This window comes from Lycium barbarum, chromosome 3 (assembly GCF_019175385.1).
Source record: "Lycium barbarum isolate Lr01 chromosome 3, ASM1917538v2, whole genome shotgun sequence".
Taxonomy (NCBI): domain Eukaryota; kingdom Viridiplantae; phylum Streptophyta; class Magnoliopsida; order Solanales; family Solanaceae; genus Lycium; species Lycium barbarum.
In genome coordinates this window covers 31,429,836-31,457,785 of record NC_083339.1, presented here as the reverse complement: position 1 = coordinate 31,457,785, position 27,950 = coordinate 31,429,836, and the positions used below count along the sequence as shown (strand labels likewise).

The window sequence follows — 27,950 nt, the reverse complement described above, 5'->3', positions numbered from 1 at the left end:
GACGGATGAGGTTGGACCCACCCAGGCACTAGTTGTATTCATTGCTACTCCTGTTCTTCAGGACACCCTGGTGCGCATCTTGAGTTTCTTTTAGGGTATGGCCCAGGCAGGTATATTACAGACAACTCCAAAGGTTCCCAGACAAGAGTTCGAGCTCAGACTCCTGATCCTATGGTTGTTGTAGGGTATAAGACCCCAAAAGCATAACCAGCTGCTGTTGTGGCTCATCAGTTTTAGGGTTTTCCAGTTTTAGGTGTTGCTATTCGCCTAGTTGCCCAGCCTATTATGACCATTGAAGAGCAGAAGAGGTGGGATAAGTTTGAGAAGATGAAGCCATCAGCATATGATGGGCATCTTGATGATGATGCATATGATATTTTGGTTAGTTTCCATGAGCATCTGTAAAATTTGGGGTTGATTGAGTCTAACGGGGTTGATTTTATGGCTATGCAAATGATTGGCCCCGCCAAGTTGTAGTGGAGATCTTTTGTTGAGACTAGACCAGCTAGGTCACCTCCATATACTTGGGCTGAGTTATCTCACGTGTTCTTCTAGAGGTGGGTTCCCCGTAGCTTGAAGGATGAGAGGCGTGAGCAATTTGACAAGTTAGAGCAGTATGGGATGTCCGTGACTGAGTATGAGATGATGTTTCACTCCCTGTCTCACCATACTTGATTGTTCTACCTGACGAGACAGAGAGGATTAGGAAGTTCATTAAGTGGTTGTCTTTCACTCCCCGAACCATGGCCTGGGCATAACACGACACTCGGTACCTTGCTGCATGTGACTGAGCAAACCACATGGCTTGCTGAATCAATATGGGACATCTGTTGATGCGGAATATAAGTTAAATCATGAAAGTCTGAATAAAACATGGAGTTCAATAATCATAAGTCTGAAAATACTGCTATATCATGAATGCAGAAAATAGTCTGAAACATAATAATGTAGCCAACAAGGCTAACCCGACTACATATCTAACATGCCATGGCTGACTTAGTCTATGAAACCTCTGAAACATGAGTCTGAATACTAAACTATTTACCTGGTCAAGGGCCTTAGCATACCTCTACTGCATGACGTAACATGAAATAAACACAAGTATAACACCCCGAATGAAATAGGGCTCGCCAATAGCTGATATGTGTGAACCTAGCGGGCAGATCCGTCGTCCTATAAATCAATACCTGCATCGTGAAATGCAGGCTCGAGCAATAAAGGGACGTCAGTACATTTGAATTTTACTAGTATGTAAAGCAACTAAATGAATGAACATGGTCCATGAAATAATAGAGTTAAAACTGAAACTATAAATTGAACACGAGCATGAGTATCATCTGACATGAGTATAATATAACATGGGTAAAACATCTGTAAGTACATATATATCTATGGGAGAGCCTTAGTATAACTGACAACATGAAAGCACCACGCGAGGTGTGGAGTCTGGTACCTAGCCCGACCAGCAGAGAATCCCATACCTCGCCAGGGTATGAGACATGAGCATGACATGAAAGGATCCAATCAATTGTCTGAAGGTATCATCCTAACTGGGCGGATCGACCCTTACCCTACGCTGGCATACATAGTTTTAGGCTGTCTGAGCCTTCTCGATAAATCTATGCTACTTCCAAAAAAAAAAAAAAACATGAACATGGTTATAGTTGGCTTAGAAGCTCATGGTTTTCATAACATGACTTGTAAACATGATTCGTATGAATAATTTAACATGAATAGATATACATAATATAATTTGTATGAAACATGGGAACATGTAGTATTTTATGGAATTGAATATAATGATTCCTAACTTGTATTTAAGAACCCATGGAATGCAAAACATGAGTGTTCAAAGATTACGGACAGATTCCCAACAACCAAAATGGAATATCAAGAATATAATAACGAATTAGTAGTACAACCATGGTATGTCATGATATATGTAACTTAGGGTCATCATGAATTATAACAGAAACCTTAAGTCTGTCAAATTTCATATTTTCATGGATGAACGTGGCGCGGGCAAGAACAATGATTTTCCCACAAGTGGATAGAAACCCTGCATACCTTAATCGCATCAAAACTTAAAGAAAATATCTGAACTTTGAATGAGAACCCCAAAAATCTAGTCTTGAAACCTTGAAGACCCTAGGATTGTAACGTAGAATCTTATTAGGAATCCATGTATAGGTGTTAAAATTACTTAGGAATACATGGGAAGGCCTTACCTTGATGTGAGAAGATAAAGAGAGGAGAGATTAGTCATGCTAGGGCTTGGAAACCCAAAAAAATAGAATAAAATTCTCGAAAAACGTATTTTAAAGGAAACAACTGGAGTCGTCTGCAGTGTGTTCTGCGACGCATATGCCCTTATGCGGTCACATATCAAAAATAGTGAACTGGTATTTCGGGATGGACATTTGAGTTCCGAAATACGAAGCATTTACTGATATGTGTCACATAGCCCGTTATGTAGACTCATACCAAAAACACAGGGTTTGGGAAATCTAAGTGAAGATCTGCAAGATGATATGCGGCACATATCCCTACCGCAGATTCGCTGCGACTTGTCGTTGACCGATCATAACTCCTTGTACTTAGATCTGATTGGCTAGTCCTTATATGGATGGAATGGTGCTTCAAAACACATCCTGCATTCATCATACTGTTCTATTATATCTTTGTCCCCAATCAATGCTTGGACCGAAGGCACGAGGTGTTACACTTTCGTATCACCTTTGGATTGCAGTGACGTAGGTGGCAGCTTCGGGAGGTACTTTTCAACAAGTGGTGGATACCACTAGGAGTGTTGAGTCTATCAGGCGTAATGAGTTTGGGGATAGATCGGGGAAGCAGCCCTGCAGCTTTGACAGTTATAGAGGTACCTCATCTGGAGGTAGGAAACATCGTGGTAGGGGCTATCATTCTAATTTCAACATACCCGTTCATGCAGTGATATAGACTTCGACAGGTGGTTCTTCAGGTTTAGGGCACAGTCCTCAGGGTTCTCAATCCCGACCTAGAGGTCGAGGTGGCCATTACGGTTATTCTAGCTCCCCCCAGCAGCCCTTAGCCCATCGAGGTTGTTATAAGTATGGTGACTTACGGAATTTCATCAGGGAGTGCCCCAGGCTTAAATAGGATGGCCCACACTCAGGTTCTCAGATTTCTGCACCTATGCTAGTGGCACAGCCGGCTAGAGGCAGTGCACAGAGTGGCAAAGGTGGTCCTTATTCTGGTAGAGTTAGCACTCATATCTACCATGGTGGTAATCGCGGAGGTTCTCAGGCCGAGGGTGGTCTTGTGTAACACCCCGTAAACTTGAACTAGGTGTGAATGTGTAAATTCTAGTGTTAAGACGATATTTATTTATATGAATCCATTCTTGATGAATTCGGGCGGAAGGTAGTTGTTTTGAAGTCAAACCAAAAAGTGAAGTTTTTAAGGTCTTCTATATTCGTCTAAGTTTGATACAGTCTGTACTTATGGCCAGTTTTTGGGTATTTACTAGGAATTTGAGAAAACTCTAAACTTAAAAATTGTAGGTCTTTGGAATACCTTTCCAACCATATATTATGGAGCTTTGTACTAGAAGTAATTCCCACTTTACTGGATGCTACGTAGTCTGCGCGAAATGCCCTTCAGGTTTGCGATCGCACACCAGAGGTAGTGTTACAGCCTTCGCTGCGCGAACTGGGCTTCCAACTGCGCGGCCGTACACCGAAAACGTTCTTTTAAAAGCCTAACTTCGTTATATTCATTCTCACTTTGTTTTAAACCTATTTTTCTGAGGAAAATAACACCAAAGAAGTCTCTCTAACCCTAAGGTGAGTCTATACTCAATCTCCATCAATCATACACCAAAGTTCATCTCTTCTTGATCATAAATCATCTCTCCAAACCCTAGGTTCTTGAAAATTCAAGAAGAGGAAGAAGAGAGGTGTGAGGAATTCATCTAAAAGGTAAGACTTCTAAGTTTCCTCAGTTTATTGTTAAATTTGGGTTAGAGTAGGAAGTTCTACAAGGTTAGAATCCGCTAATGATTCATGGAAGGGTTCAAGAACACGTTTATTGGCTTAGAAATGCCCTAGTGTTTCGATACATAAAGAGAGTTCGTAGAAACGAATAAAGCTTTAATCTTTCTCATCTAAATCCATTGTAGATTGATTGTTGAACCTTGGGAATTACATTTTGCTAACTTTTAGCGGGATTTAAGCTATGACTCTTTTAAAAAACATTTTTGACTATAAAGATGATTTGTATGCCCATTTTACTGGACGTTGCGCAGTCTGCGCGAAGTGCCCTTTAGGTACGCGAAGTGCCCTTCAGGTGCGCGATCGTGCACCAGAGGCAGTGTTACTGCCTTCGCTACGCGATCAGCTGTGCGAAGTGGGCTTCCAGCTGCGCGGCCGTGCACCGAAAACGTTGTTTCAAAAGCCTAACTTCCTTATATTCATTCCCACTTCGTCTAAGTTTGAGACAGTCTGTACTTATGGCCAGCTTTTAGGTATTTATGTTAGGAATTTGAGAAAACTCTAAACTTAAAATATATAGGTCTTTGGAATACCTTTCCAACCATATATTAGAAGTTATGCCCATTTTACTGGACGTTGCGCAGTCAGCGCGAAGTGCCCTACAGGTGCGCGATCGCGCACCAGAGGTAGTGCTACTGCCTTCGCTACACGATCAGCTGCGCGAACTGGGCTTCCAGCTGCGCGGCCGCGCACCGAAAACGTTGTTTCAAAAGCCTAACTTCATTATATTCATTCCCACTTCGTTTTAAACCTATTTTTCTAAGGAAAAGAACACCAAAGAAGTCTCTCTAACCCTAAGGTGAGTCTATACTCAATCTCCATCAATCATACACTAAAGTTCATCTCTTCTTGATCATAAATCATCTCTCCAAACCCTAGGTTCTTGAAAATTCAAGAAGAGGAAGAAGAGAGGCGTGTGGGATTCGTCTAAAAGGTAAGACTTCTAAGTTTCATGAGTTTATTGTTAAATTTGGGTTACAATATGAAGTTTTACAAGGTTAGAATCCGCTAGTGATTCATGGACGGGTTCAAGAACACGTTTATAGGCTTAGAAAAGCCCTAGTTTTTCGATACATAAAGAGAGTTCGTAGAAACGAATAAAGCTTTAATCTTTCTCATCTAAATCTATTGTAGATTGATTGTTGAACCTTGAGAATTCCGTTTTTCTAGCTTTTAGCAGGATTTAAGGTATGACTATTTTAAAAAACATTTTTGACTATAAAGATGATTTTTTATCTCTCTCTTTTGAAAACTTATTTTGGATGAAAATCTTGTTGGAAGTTTCAAGGTTCTTTAATGAATGAAAATAAAAGTAATTATTTCATGTTTCTTGAACTCTAATTCATGTCTAAATGGTGATTAATGTGTGTGAGGAGACAAACCCATATTAAACCTAGATTGTAACAAACCCTATATATGTATATGATATTATGAACGTTTTCCTCTATAAGAGATGCTTCATAATGATGGTTAAGGGTTGGTAATGATATTCTCATTGATGAATTAGGACATGAACATCTTTCGTAAAGGAGTTAAACATTTCCAAAACATTGATTGGAATGACTTATTCTTTCAATATGGCATAATGAACCTTAATACAATTGATGAGGTGACTACATTACAAATGAATTATGAACTGGCTTCTATGCTATGAAAACTGGTTGTTGTGTTTTTCCTAGCTACTCGGGAGGAAGGGTAGCCACTATGGATCCTAGTGTGATAATGCCTAGCCATTCGGGAGGAAGAGTGGTCACTTCCGGGTTCGCTACCTGGGATATGATTATGCCTAGCTATTCGGGAGGAAGGATAGCCACCGTTGAATTTCATATTCCGGTGTGATGCGATGTTATGATTAGGGAACCTCAAAGGTCATCCCTTCGTTATAATTGATTTTTGGGCCTGTTTTGGCAAGTGTGATATTCCTATCTTTTAATGGAACTGTTGTCAATAATCATGATCAACTTAAATGGCATATTTGGAGGTTGGAACTTGACAAGGACTTTATAAGCTGTTTTTGATAATTGTCTTTCATTGAGATAAACAAGCTGAATAATTGTTCCTATATTGTGACACACTATCCTCAGAACTAATTTCTTACACTTTATTTTCATATCACTTGTTGTCCCCGAGGCACTCACTGAGTACGAAGTACTCAGGCATACTATTAATTTTTTTTATGGTATGTTAGGTAACGGAGAAGAGCAGGTTCTTGACACTTCAGGCACTTAGGAAGGACTTGCTGTTGCTGCTGACTTGGTGAGCCCACATGTTCATTCGTGGTACACCCTCATTTCATTTATTTAGTATTTTAGTGGGTTGCATCCCGACGTGTTAGACAATCATTCTTTATCTTAGAAGCTCCATAGTATACATTCTTGTGGGTGGTCGTTGAGTTGTTTAACTCTTAGGCATGTGATACGTTTTGATTAAGTTTTATGTTATTAAAGACTTCCGCTGATTTTATTCTTACATCATGACTTGTTTAAATTTATTTTATAAACTGTTGGAGGTGATTATTGAACCTGGCGGGTTCAAGTGTTATTGTGCATCTTCTAGGTTCTTCCGGTGTTGTTCATGACGTCGGATGTCGGTCACGTCTAGGGTGGGTTTTGGGGCGTGACATCGTGCTCAGTGCTATGCATTTCCAGGTAGACTAGAGGTAGAGGCTTTGGACGTGGTCATTACAGGTACTATTTCGGTCTGTCGCCGGTCGACTTCGGTATTATTTGATCCAGGCTTTACATATTTCTATGTGTCTAATTATATTTCTTTGGGTTTGGATATGATGTGTGATTCGCTTGATTTCCCTGTTAATGTTTCTCCTCCTACTGGGGATTCCATAGTGGTGGATCGGCTGTATCGATCTTGTCTTGTGACTTTGACGGGATATGATACTTGGGGATTTGATGATTCTAGACATGGTAGATTTTGACATTCTTCTTGGTATGAGTTGGTTTTCCCCTTATCATGCGATCTTGGACTATCATGCTGAAACGGTTACCTTAGCTATGCCAGAAGTCCCTAGGTTGGAGTGGAAGGGTGATTCTAGTCGTGCGCCGAAAAAAGTGATATCGTTCCTCAAGGATATTTGGATGGTTGAGAATGGGTGTTTAGTATCTTTGGCCTATGTTAGGGATACAAACACAGATACTCATCTACTTGAGTCTGTACCAGTGATGAAGGAGTTTCCGATAGATTTGCCCGAAGTTCCACCGGATCGTGACATTGATTTTTGTATCCACTTGGAGCCGGAACCAAGCCTATTTCTATTTCGCTTTATCGAATGGCACCAATAGAGTTGAAAGAACAGTTGCAAGACATATTGAGTAAAGGGTCATTAGACCTAGTGTTTCCCCTAGGGTGCTCCGGTGTTATTTGTGAAGAAGAAGGTTAGATAGTGCATATGTGTATTAACTATCGACAGTTGAACAAGGTTACCATTAAGAAGAAGTATCCCCTTCCTAGGATTGATGATTTGTTTGATATTCTTCAGGCTGCATCGGTCTTCTTCGAGATTGATTTGAGGTCTGGTTATCACCAGTTGAAGATTAGGGTGGAGGATATTCCTAAGACAGCCTTCAGGACCCATTATGGTAACTATGAGTTCCAAGTTATGTCTTTTGGGCGGACTTATGCCCCAGCAGCCTTAATGGTTTGACGAACGGTGTTTTCATACCGTACTTGGACTCCTTTATGATTGTTTCATTGATAACATCTTCATATACTCTCTTAGTAGAGCGGAGCACGAGTAGCATTTGAGGATTGTGCTTGGGATTCTAAAGGAGAAGCAATTATATGCTAATTTTTTTAAGTGTGAGTTTTGGCTTGATTCTGTGGCATTCTTGGGTCATGTAGTGACCAAGGATAGGATTATGGTAGATCATAAGAGATTGAGATAGTTCGTGATTGGGTTACGCCTACTTCATTTATTGAGATTCAAAGTTTCATTGGCCTCGTTAGTTATTATCGGCGTTTTGTAGAGAGATTTTCATCTATTGTATCTCCTTTGACCAGATTGACTCAGAAGAATGTGCCCTTTCGGTGGTCGGATGAGTGCAAGAAAAGCTTCCAAAAGCTCAAGACTTTGTGGACTACAGCTCTGATTCTAACTCTTCCCGTGGAGGGGGAGGACTTTACTGTATATTGTGATGTTTCACGAATTGGCCTTGGTTGTGTCTTGATGCCCCACTTATGATTTGGAGTTGGCAGCAGTATTATTTGCATTGAAGATTTGGAGGCACTACTTGTATGGTGTACATTGTGAGGTATTTACCAATCATAAGAATCTTCAGCATATTTTCAATCAGATGGATCTTAATTTGAGGCTGCGAAGTTATTTAGATATGTCGAAGGCAGAGATGCTCAAGGACTATGATATGTCGATTCTTTATCATCCAGGCAAGGCCCTTGTAGTGGCAGATGCCTTGAGTCGCAAGGCGGTGCGTGTGGGTAGCCTAGCATGTTTACAGGTTAGGGAGCATCCTTTGGCTATGAATGTTCAGTCTTTGGCTAACATCATTGTTAGACTCGATATTTCTGAAACAGGCAAGTTCTGGCTTGTGTGGAGGCACGGTCTTCCTTGTTAGAGCCCAGCTGTTTGATGATCTAAAGTTGTGAAAACTTCGAGATAAATTGTTGAAGGGAAAGGCAAGAGAGGCAATTCTTGATGGTGACGGAGTTTTGAGGATCAAGGGTCGCATATGTGTTCCCTAGGTGGGTGATCTAACTAGATTGATCATAGAGGAGGCACACAGTTCTAGGTATTCTATTTATCTGGGGGCTACAAAAATGTATCGAGATTTGAAGCAACATTATTGGTGGTGTAGTATGAAAAGGGAAATCGCAGGATTTGTGGCTAAGTGTTTGAATTGTCAACAAGTGAAGTATGAGCACCAAAAGCTGAGTGGAATTACTCAGAGGATGCCTATACCTGAATTGAAATAGGAGATGATAGCTATGGACATTGTGGTAGGATTACCACGGATTTTAGGGAAATTTGATGCTATTTGGGTCATTGTGGACCGTTTGACTAAGTCGGCTCACTTCGTACCAATTTAGACTACGTATAATTCACAGAAGTTGGTCAAGATCTACATTCGAGAGATAGTTTGTTTGCATGGCATGCCCATTTCTATCATTTCGGATCGAGGCACTCAGTTTACATCCCATTTCTGGAGATCTATGCAGATAGAGTTGGATACTAGAGTTGAGCTTAGTACAATATTTCACCCTCAGACTGATGGACAGTCTGAGCGTACTATTCAGGTCCTTAAGGATATGTTACGCAGCTGTGTGATTGATTTTGGTGGCCATTGGGACCACTTCTTGCCTTTGGCGAAGTTTGCTTACAACAACAGTTACCATTTGAGCATTGAGATGGCACCATTCGAGGCATTGTATAGTAAGAGGTATCGTTCTCTGGTTGGCTGGATTGATGCATTTGAGGCAAGGCCTTGGGGTACGGACTTGTTATAGGATTCATTGGACAAGGTTAAGTTGATCCAAGAGAGACTTCTTATAGCTCAGAGTAGACATAAGAGTTATGCGGACCGGAAGGTTCGTGACTTAGAGTTTATGGTTGGTGAGCGGGTATTATTGAAGGTTTCACCCATGAGGGGTGTGATGAGGTTTAGAAAAAAAGGCAAGTTGAGCCATAGGTACTTGGTCTATTTGACATTGTTCAGCGCATTAGTGAGGTAGCCTATGAGTTGGCTTTGCCTCTTTGTTTGTTGGGTGTTCATCCCTATGTTACATATTTCCATGCTCAAGAAGTATCATTTTGATAGTTCTCATGTGATTTAGTGGGATTCGATGTTTCTTGATCAGAACCTAACTTTTGAAGAGGAGCCAGTTGCTATTTTGGATAGAGAGATGCGGAAGTTGAGGTCCAAGGTGATTGCTTCAGTAAAAGTTCATTGGAGGCATCGTCTGGTGGAGGAGGCTACCTAGGAGATTGACTCAGATATACTGATTAGGTATCCCCAGCTCTTCAGCGATTCAGGTATTTCTTTCTCTTTTATTTTTTAGGACGAATATGTGTTTAAGTGGTGGATGATGTAACAAACCTTTAGGTCATTTTAGTTATTCTGACTATTTTACCCCTGTTGATCCTTCCCCTAGCTTCATTAGAGTATATTTGACATGTATGGATGGGTGACGCAGTTCCTAAGGCATTCGAATATGATTTGGGTGAGAAAATGGATTTTTTGGAAATTCAAAAGTATTTGGTTGACCAAAGTCAACATGGGGGTAAATGATTCTTTTTGGGAATTTTTTCGATTCCATTAGGTCTGGAATGTCGATTACTACTTGGTTGAGTAGTTTGTTTGGTTCTTGAGGGGCTCACGTGCATTTCAATCATTTGGGTAGCATTCTAGTTTTAAGGCGTTTAGGGGTGCCCAGGTCAAGATAACCTCTTTTAGAAATTTAGAGTGCGCAGGTGAGTTCGCAGCGTATTTTATAGCCAAGATGCATATTTGGTTTGTAACCGAGAGGTTTCGGATGAGTCTCGAGATTTCGGGTTGGAAGAGTCAAAAACCATATTTTTTTCTAGTTTTCAGTGGTTTTGGTGTCCCTCTTCGCGTTCGGGAAGCTTGGGTGGATCAGGGTGTCGCGTTCGCGATGTTATGTCGCGTTTGCAAAGAGTAAAATTCACCTGGACAGATTTAAAAGATCCCATTTTGAGTTTAAATCCCCATTCACATATTTTGAGCTCTAGACCTCGGATTAAGGAGATTCTTAAGGGGAATTGCAAGGTTCGTCTAATGGGTAATTTTCTAACCTCCGTTTTACATTTATATCATTAATTAGTAGAGATTTCCATGGTAGAAATCATGAATTAAGGAGGGGATTTGGGAGAATATAAACCTAAGTTAGAAATGATGCATTCTTGATTTAAGCATGAAATTGATGTTGGATTTGGCTCATTTTTTTCGGGAATAGACTCCATAGATGTTGGGTAAACTAACTTCGGGTCAAATTTACTATTTTGCCCTTTTTGGCTCGGAATCCTATATTGGGTGACCTTTTGGGTTCGGATTTTAAGTGCACTAATATGGGTATCATTGGATTCGTATGACCTCATAGAATAATAATTTGACCTTATTGAACCCAATTTTCCTACAAAATTATGATTTTCACTTTAGGGGTTTTTGATTGACTTTCTAGGCCCAAATCTTTTATGGGGTGATAAGGGTATCGATTGACTCATATTCTTATGTATAATTCGTGCTTCAACAGATTGGGATCATTCGGAGGCTGTACGAAAGGGCAAAGAGGCGTTGTGATTGTCGGACTTCTATTCCAGGCATGTTGATACTATAAACCTTAACTTAAGCATCGTGGTTGGTTAAATTGGATTAAATAGAGGGGCAATAGGGTAACTAAAGGAGGTCTGAATGCCACACTTTGGAAACGAGCACGTGTCGAGTACCGGTGTCATGATAAAAGTATTTGTGTAATTTCAATTATATAGCCAGGTCTGAATGCCACACTTTGGGCACTAGCTGAAAGTATAGATTAATTTGTGTCTGTGATTGGGATATGAGGTCCCTTATTTACTTGTTTTATGCTCTTACCAGTCTCATTGTGATTATGTGTTTCATCACTCCTAAATACTCTTTTAAAAGTGGAAAGAGCTAAAGATTGACTCTTTACTGCATAGTTTGATTTCTTATTGTTGTGTATTTTACTTCATAGTTTGATTTCTTATTGTTGTGCATGATACTGTTTATTGTTTCTCATGAGCATTTGAGGATATGCATGTAAAGTCCGACAGGAAATGGTTCCGGACAGAGTGATGACAGTGATATAAGTAAAATTGGCCAAGCGACAGGTATTGTGAGCCTATGGGTGGTGTTCGATGATTTGGAAGCCTAAGGGCTAGAAAATCTTAAAAGAAATGGTTCCAGGTTGGCATATGGACCTCGCGAGTCTCCCATGGGTCACGGTTCGTTAATGATCAAACGTGTGTGTACCAGGAGATGAAAAAAGGCCTTGCATTGCATAACATATCATATTGTTTCATATCATACTATCTCATTGATTACTTGGTTGTGATTGTTGAGTTGATTGCCTGATTTGCCTTAATTTTTTTCTTGGGAACTTGACGGACTTGTGGATAAGAAGCTTTCACTTAAGCTTATAACTTGATGTTGTTGGGATTTTATGAATATTGTCTCATGGAATAATAGCAGTTAAGTGTGGAAGTAGTAATCGTAGGCCAACCCTCGTCTCTATTTTCGTTAGGGGTGGTCGACGATGTTTTTGAGTACACGTTGTTTTCCCATACTCACACTACACTTGCTACACCCTTTGTGTGTGGAGATTCTATTCCTAATACGAGTGGATATTGAGATACTGCTAACCATTGAGGAGACCATCTAGACGATTCGGGGTGAGAAATCAGTTGATCCATCACACCGGATCTTCTTCAATTGTCTTTATTTTGTGTCTATTGTTTCAGACAACTTATGTATTTTTGGGATGTATTTCCAGACCTATATTCCATTTATTCATTCTTGTACTAGTGACACTAGATTTGGGGATGGTTGTACTTTTTTTTCCACATTTTATGACTATAAGGTGTTTCATAGACCTAAAACGTGGCTTGTATGTTTATTCCGCTTTATTTCTTACTTAAACTGCATAATAAGTGGGTTGTAGATGGTTTACTAACTCGGAGGAGTTAGTCCCTCACGACTTATGGATTTGGATCGTGACATCAGCATGTTTATTTATTACATTCCACATCAGTATATGTCTCATGTTGATTCAACCAGTCATGCAGTTCGCTCGGTCACATGCAGTCAGGCACCGAGTGTCGTGTTACGACCCGGCCATGGTTCGGGACATGACATTTATCCCCAATGAAATGAGGCAAGAGAATTTAAAGGAGAATATGTTTTTATTAGCTTGATGGAGCTTGAGCAATCACTTATGTGTTGGAAATAACTATTGGGTGGGGTCCATGTTACGGTTCACTTCTACGCGGGTGCATAAAAGCTACTAAGAACTTGTGGACTCTATTCGGATTTTACATTTTTAGAGTCGCCACTTTTAAATGAAATTAGGAAAACCTAGTTAAAAGGGTTTAGTCAAACAACAGGTAAATCCTTTTTTAAATCAAAGTTCGAGGTAAGGGTTCTGGTGATCCCCTAGGGAAGGTTTAAGCACCCTAGTATTAAGGATTCGTAGAATACGGTTGACCTTCGAGCTTCAATGTGTGATTAGCGCTGAAATGTTTTCTTTCTTGCAAAAATTGTTAATTTTCATATCATAATCCCATCTTTTGGCAATATATATATATATATATATATATATATATATATATATATATATATATATATATATATATATATATATATTTAAGGAAAAGGGTTTATTTCTTTTAAAAATGATATGAGGGGGTAAAGATCACTTCATTTTCAGACCAAAGCACACTTAAGATTTTCTCTTAAGTAGAGTTCCTACTAGTTTGGTCCAATGTCATGATTTTGACCTTATAATTTATATATATATATATATATATATATATATATATATATATATATATATATATATATATATATATATATGTGTGTGTGTGTGTGTGTGTGTGTGTGTGGAAAAATAAATGAAGTATATTCTCCTCTTGAAATATAGAATAGGCTTTATGAGTATAAATAAAGAGAAAAAGAGTTTATTTATTTATCCATATTTAGCTCGTTTTAGGTTAACCAATATTCTACTCCAAAGCCATCTTATTTCAAACCAAGGCCCAATTATATTTTCTCTTGTTTATTGCCTTAAGGTTTTAGGCTTGGGGCCCAAAAAGCTTTAAAATACCTCAAGTTGATTATGAGTTAAAAAGAGTCCCATTTCATTTATATCTTTCAGAAATATGTTTTGTTTCAATTTGTCCAAAAGATTTAACCCAAGTTTCCAACTTTGTAAATGAGGCCCCAAAGTAGCCTAGCTTAGGGTGTACGAGGCGATTTCGGAAGGAGCTGGCATTTTGAGAAGTGGGAAAATTTGCGTAGCTACGATTAGTGGCAGGATTGGCATTGGGTAAGTGATAGGATTAACGTAAGTCGGTAGCAGAGTTTGGTATAAGGGTGCGATATTTAAAAAATAGCTAGCATCGGGTAGGAAATGCCGGCATATGGAGGGTTTGACATGGTTAAGTTGATGATAAGGGGATTTGCAGTAGAGATGCTTGTCCCAACAGTATAGGTTAGGGAAGGGTTGGATATTGGCAAACTCAAAAGTGGGAAATGAGGAAGAGGCTTCCATAAGTTAACGAGAGGAACGTTCGCTGCAGTAGCCAGTTTTGCATGTTTCGCCTTCTCTTGGGGGTAGTTGATTTTCCGAAACAAAAAGGCAATAACATCCTCATGATGTCCCTTGTCCCCCTGACTGGCGTATTCTGCAATTCCTATCATTCTGATATCATCTCCTGTAGTACCAGTCATTTTCTTTTCCCTTTGTGGTTGATCTAGCTCGGATGGGATGTCATGGCTACCTTTTATCTTGTAAAGTGGACCGGTTTGATGACCAATACAAATCCGCCTTCTCTAAGAAGGAAGAAAAATTCATAAGGTAACAGTATTAGTCCATCGATCATAATAAAGCAAGTAACATTTATTTTGCTTAAAACAAAACTGTCCAAAATTCAGTTGTAATTGGAGATCCTTAAGGATGAACTAAACAATTAATTGTATGGACAGGATTTTGACTGTTTGACTGACTTTGAGAGTCCGATGAAAAGACATTTACAAGTTCAGGCATTCATACTCGCGCATGGATGCGTATTTGGAAAAAAATTCTGGATTAACAAAAATTACGGGTTATGATTGACTCTAAACTGATTGAGTGTCACTCAAATAAATCGACGATGGGTGTAACATTGGCAATTTATTCGGTGGGGAAAGCGAATTTTAGGAACGACGTGGTCAACGATAATTGGAGATGACCGGGTGGTTTTTTCTTGAAAACTTGGTGTGTAGGACTTTGAGAGCATAATGGTGTAATTTTGATGAGCGTTGGATGCAATAAAATGATTTATAGGGACGACGTGGTCAACGATGATCGGACGGCTATTCTAGAAAACTAGGAATATTTGGACTTTTATTTAAGCTTTTGGGGGATCAGGGTGAAACTCTGGCAACCATGGGAATGTAGTAAGGTGATTTTCTGGAACAACGTGGTCAACGATAATTGGATGATGACCAAACGATTTTTTTTAAACATGGCATATTTGGACTTTTATGTAAGGTTTCGAGAGCTCGGATGATTTTAGGTGGATTTTGAAAAGGTTTGACTTTCGGGTTTTATGTGCTTAATGACATTCTAAGATTTTGGAATCGAATAATGGATCGTTCATGTTCAAGGCAAAACAGATGTATTTAAGCACATAAACCAAATAGGCACAAAACGCATAGTGCGTAGCGTATTGCACATAAACAATACATATCGTGTCCTAACATGCATGTGACCTTTTTAAGCTAAAGGTAAGCCTATCAATTTGAAGGATGTAGATGTCATTAAGATGTTCTGTTTGTCCCAAAATTTATACATACCTTTATGAATATATTGAATGAGGATACATAGCAAGGGAACGGGGTATACAAATATCAGTCCCACGTAGGGATACAAATCCTAAACTAAACCACTATGGGGGTACTTCATCGTCTCTCGAACTTTCGGAGCTCTTCTCGGATGAAGTCTAAAAAGTAAAGAAAAATATTCCCAATCCCAGGAACTAACGGTTCATATAACGGCATGTACATCCTTCAATTTTTCACATAGTTGGATGCGGTGTCTTCAGGCCATAGACCGTCTTGACACAAGGTAGTCTCCTTAATGGGTTTTAGATACATCTCAAATATCCAAAACCCATCTAGTTCATCTTTGGATTTGTCTTAGCTCTATCCTAGTCATATGCAAGAGTGGGCTTTTCGAGTGACATTGGACCCAAGTGGACTACTCGGGGTGAACTGTTGTCGGCTGTTGGGTGATCGCACACCAACTCCGCGTTCAATGTGTTCCAAAGAAGTGGTGTTTCGAGTTTTTTTAGTGAAGGCTAGACCGCGAGCTTGCATGTCCCCAGAAGTGGCGGAATTGATGATATGAATGCATGACAATTTATATTTTGGAAGAAAGTAAATAATAAGCAAATATTCACAATTAATATCACATTATATTGAAACTCTTATAGTTAGAACCTAATGAATCCCCAATAGAGTCGCCATCTGTTACAGTTCACTTCTACGCGGGTTCATAAAAACTACTAAGAACTTGTGGACTCTATTCGAATTTTATATTTTTAGAGTTGCCACCTAATTTTATAAAGGGAATTAAAAAAATCGAGTTAAAAAGGTTTAGTCAAACAAAAGGTAAATCCTTTTTAAACCAAAGTTTGAGGTAATGGTTCTGGTGATCCCTAAGGGAAGGTTTTAAGCACCTTAGTATTAAAAATCCATAGAATACGGTTGACCTTCGAGCTTCAATGTGTGATTAATTGTGATTATGTGCTCAAATGTTTTCTTTCTTGCAAAAATTGTCATTTTTCATATCATAATCTCATCTTTTGGCAAAATATATATATTTAAGGAAAAGAGTTGATTTCTTTTAAAAATGATATGAAGGGGTAAAAATCACTTCTTTTTCGGACCAAAACACACATAAGATTTTCTCTTAAATAGAATTCCTACTAGTTTGGTCAAATGTCATGATTTTGTCCTTAGAATTTTACACACATATATGTGGAAAAATAAATGAAGTATATTCTCCTCTTGAAATATAGAATAGGCTTTATGAGTATAAATAAGGAGAAAAAGAGTTTATTTATTTATCCACTTTTAGCTCGTTTTAAGTCAACCAATATTCTACTCCAAAGCCATCTTATTTCAAATCAAGGCCCAAATATATTTCCTCTTGTTTATTGCCTTTAGGTTATGAGCTTGGGGCCCAAAAGGTTTAAAATACCTCAAGTTGATTATGAGTTAAAAAGAGTCTCATTTCATTTATATCTTTCAGAAATCTGTTTTGCTTCAATTTGTCCAAAAGATTTAGCCCATGTTTCCAACTTTGTAAATGAGGCCCCAAAAAATTGTTTAAGCCCAGATTTGCCTGAGTCCAAAACAACCCGTTTTCTATTTTTTTTCTTTAAGGGCTTACGGCCCAAAACAGTGTCACCTGTATTACTAGTTTTAACACTTTGTAATATTTGGCAAAAAATCTAAAGTTTATCAATCATGCAATTATCATAAACCGTGTTTAACCTTGAAAGTCATTTTTAGAAAATATTTAGCTATTACACGAGTTTTCCTAAGTCCTAATAACGTTTGGGTTTCAATATTTTACAAGTTGTTTACAACAAACTATACCTAACATACAAATATAAAAATGGAAAAGGAGAAAAGTTAGGCTAGTGGGCCTACCTAAGCCCACCAGTTAACCATTTGGGAAAAGGGTCAAATTTACCATTCAAGTATGGTTTATAGTTTAAATTTGTCCTCCGTCAAAGTTTGAGATCAAATTTGCCCTTCACGTTATGATATTTGATAAATTTGCCCTTATATGGATGGAAATCTAACTTGGACTCCACAACACAAAATAATTAGCCACATAAAATCCAAGTAGGCTCCACGTGAGCTCCTAACCCCAATTATTTGATTTCCCAAGTAGCTTTCCCTCTGATGATCCAGACCCATCACTAAGGCCAAGGTCGTTTTTTGAAGCTAATACTAGGATACTTGAACAGGAAAAGATCGCGTCTTGGCATAAACAGTGTCATTAAAATCAATAAACTGATCAACAATTTGCAAGTTCGCGTTATTTCCCATCACCATTTCGTTACTATAACTCAAACTTTGAGATGACCTTGTAGTCACTGTTCCATAAGATGATTTTACCAATCCAGTCAGTGAGATCGATCTATGTGCATTTGTCACAAATGATCCATCAAGGCCAGTAAAATTGCTCGCGAAAGAAAAGGAAAGGGGGAAGTTATTATACTCCAACAACTTCCCTTCAGTTTTTACGCTATTTTTATCCAACCAAAGATGCAAATTTGCATCAACATACCACACATTCAGTGCATTTGCAACACTGAAAGAAATATTATTAGAATTTCCATCTAAAATCTTTCCTAATAACGGCGTAATTTTAATGTCATAGGAAGGAAGATGAAATGAACCAATTCCACTGATAGGTCTCCACAACAGATGATTTATACCACCAGTATATATCACAGTAAAAGGCCAAATTACACCAATTACATCACCATCCAAACTTACTAAAACCTCCCTAAAAGTATGATTCCCCGCAATAGCTGTACGAGTAGAATTCTCAATCTCAAACCATAAACCATAATTTAATGGCAGATTTCAAGAAATGGGTACGATAAAATCAGCCTCAGAATTACCCAAAATCGGTTCTTTTTCAGCAGGATATAAATGAACAGACAATTTCACATGGTACAACCAGTATATTTACTATTGGGAGCTTACATGGAGCCTACGTGGATCTGATGTGGCTAATTGTTTTGTGTTGTGGAATCCAAGTCAGATTTCCATCCATATAAGGGCAAATTTATCAAGTATCCTAACGGAGAGGGAAAATTTGATCCAAACTTTGATGGAAGGCAAAACTATAAACCATACTTGGAGGGTAAATTTGACCCTTTTTCCTAACCATTTTCACCCATGGTTGGGCATTCTATCCGCAAAAAAGGAAAGAGTAGCAATTAGCATCTGGATATGGAAATATCATGACTAAGAGCTTGTTTGGAAAGCCACCTGGTAATTGGAATTGGTGTAATTACTACCCTAGTAATTACACAGTATTGTAATTATAACGATCTGCTTGTTTGTCATAATGTAATTACAATGTAATTACGAGCGTGTTGTTTGGTTGCACAAGTATAATTACACAGTTAGTTTAATTTAAAACTAAAATAATTATAAAAATTTAAAATTAATATTTAAAAAATATGTGCCTTTATAAATGATATTAAATTAGTTATTCAAAAATAACATTGTTTCTTGAAAATATGTTAATTAATAATCATATATTTGTAACTAATATTGTAAAAAATAATTGATATATAATTTCAAATTAATAATAGTTTAATTTTAATTGATTATAAAAATTAAAAGCATACCTTCTTGTGAGAACATCATAGGATTGGATCTTTGACAAAAAAAGAATATTTATAAATATAATGTCATAACACTATTCAAATGTTTGACAATAATTCTATCAACTGTAGGTGAAAAATAAACAACATGCAATGTGAAATAACAAGTCAATAGTACTAAAGCAAATATTTTTAAAATCGAAAATATAACCTAAATTCAAAATCTGAAAAAATATTTTTAACAACTCTTATGTCAAATTCTAACGTTACATAAGTAAGTTTCAACGTAACATAAGTAAATACTCCTATAATTCAAAGGAAAGGGAAAATATAAGTCAATAACCTCATTCACAACGAAATTCTACTTTCACTTTTTATATGCCAAGTTTGCTAATGACTCATTCTTTTTAATATTAAGATATGTAGTTTCAAAAATTAGTATATTAACATGGTTATGCTAAATGAATAAAATTAAAAATTAAAAAAAATACGAGCAATTATATGAAACCACAAGAAGTAAAGGTTGGGAATGAGAAGAAAGAAAATGAAATTTAAATTCTATAAAAAGAAAAATATATTTTAAAAAATACAAATGATTAAAAAGTAAAAATAAAAAAGAAATTAAATAATAGAAATAAAAAAGAAATTAGAAAAGAAAAGAAATTTTAAAAATAAAAAATAAACTAAATAATAGAAAATTAAAAATAAATTTAAAAAGAAAACAAATTAAAATAAAATTAAAAAGAAATAAACTAAAAAGTAACCTTGTAATTACAGGGTGTAAGCACACCCAATTATCAGCCTCCTCTTGAGAATTGGACAGTGTAATTACACCCTCTCAATTACACTCAATTCCCACCTAACTGTGTAATTATCTAGTTAAACAAACAGGCCAAACTGTGTAATTACACCTAATTTCAATTACCTGGGTGGCTTTCCAAACAGGCCCTTAACGCTCAAATGAAACTCAAGAGGTATATTTTGGACTAAAGAAACCACAGTCTCACTATTTGTAGAAAGGAAATCACATAGTAGGCAGAACATTGAAAAATTAAGCCTATGTCTAATGGTAAGATTTAAAACTTATTCTCACGAATATAGAATGATTAAACAAACCCTTTTCAGTCGTGTTCAGGATTGACAGGAACAAAATTAGCATAATGAATAGGAAAACTCCTCGCTCACATATGCATAAACCAAATACAATTAGATCGATTTCTATACTTATACAAGTATGGTTAACTTCTAACAATAATATATCATGCATGCCTCACCCAGCTTCAAAATAGGTTTATATTCAAAGAAGTAGATTCGAATCAAATTTTTGCTAACTTGACAAGTCTATGATCACATAGATTTCAGCTCACATTTTTGAAGTACTTCAACTGACTACACTAAACATTTGTGAAATTCCTACTGGACTTCATTCTCGAGTTCATAAATAGCAATTTCAACACGCATTGTTTATAAGATAAAAATTATTTCATTCGACGTGTAAATAGGGTGGAAACTGTTTCCAGGTTTCTCCCTTTAAGCAAAACAAAACCAAATCTGAAAATGCTTTAATAAATTTCAGGAAAAAGGACATCAAACTATGGAATCCCTTAACATAGACGGGTTTAAAGTATCTAAACATGTTTGAATGCATAAAGAGAGACAACTACACAACAACCAGACTCTCAACAAGCAAAACATAAGCCGAACTCGAACAAGATATCGAAATAAAAACAGAACTGGAATTGAAAGAGGGGAAAACAGGTTTGGAAATCATTTGAAAGGTTAAGAATCAGCTCAAAATCAACCCAAAACCTAGGCTAAGCTTGTGATTTGGGAAAAAACTCTATTTTCTAAAAAAAAATGAATCTGGAAGAACAAACAACTATTTTTTAAGAGAGAAACCAAACAGCCCTTTAAGACTCTTAAATGTCAAACATTATTAACCTTCAGCTAACTTCCAACTAGTTGATATCATGAACAACTACTCAATGTTTCAATCTAAACTCAGAACTGAGAAGTGATATATTGATTATACTAAATCCTATTTTAGATTAAAGAAGGCGGGTGACTAAGTTTTAATCTCTTAATGATACTTTTCATTCCAACTTTACCTATTGCAAACATGAGCATTTAAGATAGGCTAAGGAGCCTAAAGAAAGAGCATATTAAACAGCAAGCTTCATATTTTCACCTAGAAGGAAAAAGAAAATCTAATTATCTAACTCAAATAAGATTGAATTTGAACCAATCTACATGATACGAAAAACACAGAACTGAAAACGAAAGAACACTTGAACAACCAGCAAAAAAAAAAAAACCTAATAATCTAATTCTACTTAAAATAGAGCAGCTAATCTCAAACTAACATCTTCTACATATAAGTATTGTATTCCAAGTCGTAACCTAAAGCACACATGAAACAGTGAAGAGGCATTACTCATATAACTTCAACACCAATTTAGCTAAAGAGATTAGATTTTAGAGTCATACCTTGAAAACAACATTCAACTATTCAAATATTCTCTCCAAAAAAAGAGGAAATTAAATGATCAACAAACTCATAACAAACTTAGTTCTCTCAAATTGAGGTCACAAACTGATATTATATAAAGCCACAGCTATAACCATTTTGAGAGCTGCTCCAACTAACTTTTAATAACACATTGACTACAGATTTCAAAACTAAAATGTACACGTTACAAGTTAGAAGCTTGGAGACATTGCTTATTAACAAACTAATCTAAACTTTAGCAGAAAACAAAATGACCACAGGAGAACAAAAGAAAGGAAAAGAAACCAGAGAACTAAATCGTGCTTCTTAACTAGTGTTTCGGGGTAGAAAACTAAAAGTAAGGTACACACATGCTTTATAACTCCATTGGAACTTAAGCAGAAAATAAATAAATGAAAAAAGAGCAAGAAACGATCTAAATCCTACGTAACTAAAGCAAGATAATAATCTTCAGCATAAATCCATATTCTAACTAACATATGAAGAGTAAACTAATTGCTTAACTTCAAACAAGATTAAACTAAACTCTGTACAGATGACAAAACTAGAAAAGGGTAGAATAAATCAAGACGAGGATGAAGGTTATCTTTTTGTCGAGCAACGACAGGGGTGACGAGGGTTGAGTCGATCACCTTTCACCAACGACGACTACATCGATACTCGAACAACAACGAAAAAAGAAATTAAAATTTTGAACTTTAAAACACCAAAGGAACTTAAAGCCTTGACTCAAAATGTCTTTTAGCCAAGTACGGGTGTGTAAACTGTCCTTGAGAAAAGAGAAATGGCCCCCAAAACCAGTTTTTTTGTAAAACCTACGATACGGGACAATGTTTGGATGTGAAAATATGGATTTGAAATCCGAACCTTGTGAAGAAAATTTTTAATCCAAATTTTAATTTGAGTCAATACAAAGACAATCAATGTTTTCTGCAAAATCGTACTTGTCTACGACAGAGGAGGAGAAAAGATAAGGAAAAATAAAGAAAAATGGGATTGTTACCGTTTGAAAGGCTGGCAATGGGAGAAGAGGACAAGATTCATTAATTTCATTGCCCAAATTGGGCGGACAGGGAGTGCGAAGTTGAAAACGCATTGAAACTTTAGCCGGAATTGGTATGTTGACGTTGGAGGAGTTGGGGAGGCGTTAGAGTTGAAGGGTCTGTTAGGGTTTTGTTTGGTTTATGTTTGCCGTTGGTGTAGAAAATTGGGCAATTCGCAGGAATGCCCCTCATTCGGGGTGGCCTTTAATTTTTGCCTCCCAAATTGCTGGTCTTTAATTTTAGCCCTTCACGTAGAAATTCTGAGGTTCTAGGTTTGAACCCCGATTCTAATATAAAAATAAAAAATAATTTTGCAAAGCAAGGCTTAGGGAAAGTTATATCGGATCCGGTATAATCGCATTAAGTCCGGCATAAATTTTATGCAATAAGGCAATTTATAAAGCAGACTTTTATGCCTTAAGGCAACCTCTGCCGGAGACAACATAAGTTGTCTTAAGGCCTAACTAAAGTTATGCTGAATCCAGCATAGATTATCTTATAAGACAAACTTTTAGTTATGCCATTAGGCAAAATATGTCGAATCCGACATAACTTTAGTTATTATGCCTTAAGGCAACTTATGCCGCATAAGGCAGACTTTACTCAAAGCCTTGCCTTGCGAAATTATTTTTATTTTTATGCCTGAGTGAGAGTTCGAACCCAGAACCTCAGTATTTTCGATCATTTTTTCAAGCGAAGGACAAAACTTAAAAATCACCAATTTGAGGGGCAAAATTTAAAGACCACCCCCAAAAGAGGGCAATCCGCGCAAAAAAATGTAGAAAAATTCATTTTTTCAAGCGAAATGCAAAACTTAAAGATCACCAATTTGAGGGGCAAAATTTAAAGGCCACCCCTAAAAGAGGGCAATCCGCGCAAAAAAATGAAGAAAAATGAATTAACATAGGTATTTGGGTTCTAAGGTGAAATGGGCTGGTCCGAAGTTTTCGGCCAAAAATAGGGGCTAACAATGATTGAAAAAGGGTCTGTTAAGGGAAGGTTTATTTAGGATTTAAAGGATAGTCTCTTTTGGTTTTAAAATCGTTGCTTAGCCAAGTTAAACACAATTGGAAATTAATCATTAATCAATTAACTAATGAAGCTTTTTGACTTAACAAAATAAAATATCTATTTGCAAAAAATAGATTAATTATAGTAATTAAGCCATAAATTACTTTAATTCACTATTTGAAATACACATTTAGTTCAAAACACTTATTTTGAACATAACTAATACTTAAAATTATATGTAGAATATGTATAATATATGTTAGGTTATTTTGCCAAATGAAATGACAACATAGCACCAAAACTAGTTAAGAAAATATTTTTGACTTTGTGAATGCGTATTTCACTCTGTTTGAAATTCAAGAAACTTGACTAGTTAATTTAAAATGTGGAGGACCAAAATTGGGTGTCAACAGTCCACCCGTAAGCGGTGCTAATTATCCCGTTACCCTATTAGCTTGTCCTCCTCCTAAACCCTAATCCTTAGCGTATAAATATGTCACGACCTATTTTGCCTAAATCGTGCCGGCACTTACCTTCCCACCTCAGTAAGCGAACCCTCAACCCAGCAATGAATAGATACATAAAAGGATGAAAATTAAGCAACAGAATAGAACAAATCCGTAAGTCTCACGATAAATATATATAAGTGGTAGAAAAGTGCAGAATGACGATAAACACCCCCAGGGTCTAGTCTGAATAACACAAGAGCATCTAAAGGAAAATAATACAATCTGGAATACTAATACATAAAGTGTCTATGTCTCTGAATAGAATAGGACATAAGATAGAAAGACTTCAAGGCAGTGGACGACCATGCTCACCCTGGAAACTCAAGAGAAAGCTGAAGTGACGATTCAGCCACGAGGTCACGGAAGTGGATTCGACCTGATATTCTGCATTCATAAAAGAATGTAGCAAGTGCAGGTTAGTACAAACATCAGTATTGTTAGGCATCATCGACTGACTAAGCATAGCTAACACAATTAAGATAATAAAGCATATAAGCAAATAAACCAGCAAGTATAAGACAATGCAATCAAATCCAATTATCCGTCGTCACCTATGTAGAGCATCTAATCCCAAATGTGCCCAGTCTGAAGGTATCCAATCCAATACAACACCAAACATCTCAATCAAGTCATAATGCAATACAATGCAGTAATGGTAAGAATGCAATGCAATGTCATGCAAATGTGGAGTACACATGTACTCCGGATGGAAATATCGACGTCCCAGTAGCACAACCCAGTGTGACTCGTGAAGTCTAAATGCCACCCGTCCCAGATCTTTGCCCACGGGGGGTTCTCACTGGCACCACCCTGGGGGACCTGCGGAGTCCATGCACTTACTCAATCCACAATTCCAGAATGAACATCGGACATTGGACTTTTCACGTCACTCAAGTAAAAGAGTTTCATCAAGTATAATTGAATTCTAGATTAGAAATCATGAAGAATGATACTAATACTGCTACTATTCAAATTAGGTCAATTCTTGCCCTAGAATTTGGGGAAATGGGCCTACAAGGGCAAAACGGGAAATTCGGAAGCAAAATATCAAATTAAGCACTAGGTGATCATAACCCAACCACTAATTGCTGATTTAACCCAAGGATTAGCCCAGATTCTATTTGCAAGCAAAACCCCCAAATTGGGTATCAACCCTAATTCCTTGATTCCGAAATTCAACGCTAAGAATGCAAGATATATGATTAATAAGCTTAGATTCATCAAAATCTAACATAAACATCATCAATTCAATATTAACAAGCCTAGAGAAATCATTCATCAAAACCCTCTTCCAACTTCCATTACTAAGGGGTTATTAAAAGGAAGGAGGGAATCTAAGATGATTATGATTTAAGGAAGAGTAAAGGGATAAGCAAGATTTACCTCCAAGAATCTCCTCCAAATACCTCTAAGAAAAATTCTCTCAAGCTAAAATATCGAGATGGGAAATAATGAGGGTCTAAGGGCTTTTAACACTTCATTAATTTAACAAACTGCCCGTCACCCCCTTTAGTGGCACTGGGACCGCCCTAGCGGCGCCGCTTCGGCGGTCAAGCCTAAAACGCTTGGGCCGCTACAGCGGCAGGGTTACCACTCCAGCGGTACCACTGACGTGGTGCTGGTGCCGCCAAAGCTGGCACTAGACACTAGAAAACTTCCCAAGTTTCTCAATTTGATCCAATTTTCCCACTAGTTTCCGAGGCCATCTGCTCACATACCATACACATAGACACACACAAAAACTCGCTATGGACGTGCCCGTGGCCTTAGAATTCCCAACGGAGGTCTCGTTAACCGAGTCAACCCCCGATGCCTTAATTCTAATTTCCTAACCCAAGTTTGAAATGCATCTGAGTGCATTGGGAATCGAACCAAATACACACCCTAATTCTAAACGACCATCCGGACCTCTCGGAATTGATGAAATTTCGAAAAAGATTCGTTTATCCAAAATTCAACTTCGGGTCAACCATTTTTCACTTTAAGCCCATATTTCACAAAGGTTGTTCGAATTCGATCTAGACACTTGGGGAAGCGTGCCAACGATCCCCTCTATAAAAAATGAGCTAATCAATGCTCGAGAACGGGCGAAAATACCGAAAAGACTAAAACGACCAAACGAGTTGTTACATCAGATACCAATTGAACCGTCGCTAGTCTTCGAGCGAAGAAAAGAAGGAAAATAAGGAAATACCTGAATCAGTGAGCAACTGGGGATATCGGCTACCCATGTCGGACTCGGTCTCCCAAATAGCCTCCTCGACAGGACGGTGCTTCCATTGCACCTTTACAGAAGCAATCTCATTTGACCTCAACTTTTGAACATGCCTATCCAAGATTGCGATATGCTCCTCCTTATAAGTCAAATTCTCATCAACAAATATAGAATCCCAACGGACAATGTAGGTACCATCGATATGGTACTTCTTCGGTATCGAAACATGAAAAATCGGATGAACTCCCACCAAGCCTGGCAGCAATGCCAACTCATAAGCTACATCACCGATACAGTCCACAATCTCAGACAGACCAATATACCTGGGGCTCAACTTGTCCCTCTTACCAAACCTCATAACACCCTCATGGGTGAAACCTTCAACAGAACCTGGTCACCAATAGCTGCCAAAAGCTTGGCCTTAATAACTTTCACTCTATCAAGGGACTCTCTCAACAACTTCGTACTCCAGGGTCGAGCCTCGAATCCATCAAACCAACCAATCGGAGATCTACATCTCCTACTATATAAGGCCTCAAAAGGTGACATACCAATACTCAAATGATAGCTGTTATTGTACGCAAACTCTACCTAGGGCAAGTGTTGATCCCAATGACCCCCAAAATCAACTACACACGCTCTCAACATGTTCTCGAGCACCTGAATGGTCCGCTCGGACTGGCCATCAGTTTGAGGATAAAAAGTTGTACTAAGATCCAATCGGGTACCCAACTCATCATGAAACGACCTCCAGAAACGGGAACTGAAGATAGTACCCCGATCAGATACCACAAAAATAGGGACCCCATGCAATCTCACAATATCCCGAATATACATCTTAGCTAACTTCTTCACAGTATAGGAAACCTGAACTGGAACAAAGTGAGCAGACTTAGTCAACCGATCCACTATCACCCAAATAGAGTCAAACTTGCCAAGGGTTTTCGGAAGACCCGTGACAAAATCCATAGTAATCCTCTCCCACTTCCACTCGGGAATGGGCATTCTCTGAAGCACCCCACCGGGTCGCTAGTGTTCATACTTTACCTGCTGACAATTTCCACACTTAGCCATAAAATCAAATATATCTCTCTTCATTTGACGCCGCCAATAGTGCTGCCTCAAGTCACGGTACATCTTAGTCGCCCCTGGATGAATAGAATAACGAGAGCTATGGGCCTCAGATAAGATCAACTGAATCAAATCACCAACACGAGGAACACACACATGTCCTCTAATTCTCCGAATGCCCTCAGAATCAATCACAGCCTCCTTGGCCTCCCCTCTCGAAACCCTATCTCGGATTTCGCTCAGCTGAGCATCCTCAAACTGATGAGTCCTGATCTGATTCAATAAGAATGACCTCGCCTCTATGCAAGCCAAAATCTTGCCCGGGGCTGAAATATCAATACGGACAAAATTGTTGGCCAGAGTCTGAACCTCTATGGCCAACGGATGCTCAGAAACAATCAATCGAGCTAAACTCCCCATACTCACTGCCTTGCGAC

The 27,950-nt window shown here is 37.9% G+C and overlaps 1 protein-coding gene across 1 annotated transcript; it reads left to right on the top strand.

The window, feature by feature from the left end:
- Positions 1-7,437: 7,437 nt before the first annotated feature.
- LOC132630661 (uncharacterized) lies at positions 7,438-9,983 on the top strand. The gene is made up of 5 exons (XM_060346217.1): positions 7,438-7,559; positions 8,049-8,172; positions 8,342-8,503; positions 9,222-9,479; positions 9,837-9,983. Exons 1-5 carry the CDS (start codon positions 7,438-7,440, stop codon positions 9,981-9,983), a joined length of 813 nt encoding a protein of 270 aa, XP_060202200.1.
- The last annotated feature ends 17,967 nt before the right edge of the window (positions 9,984-27,950 follow it).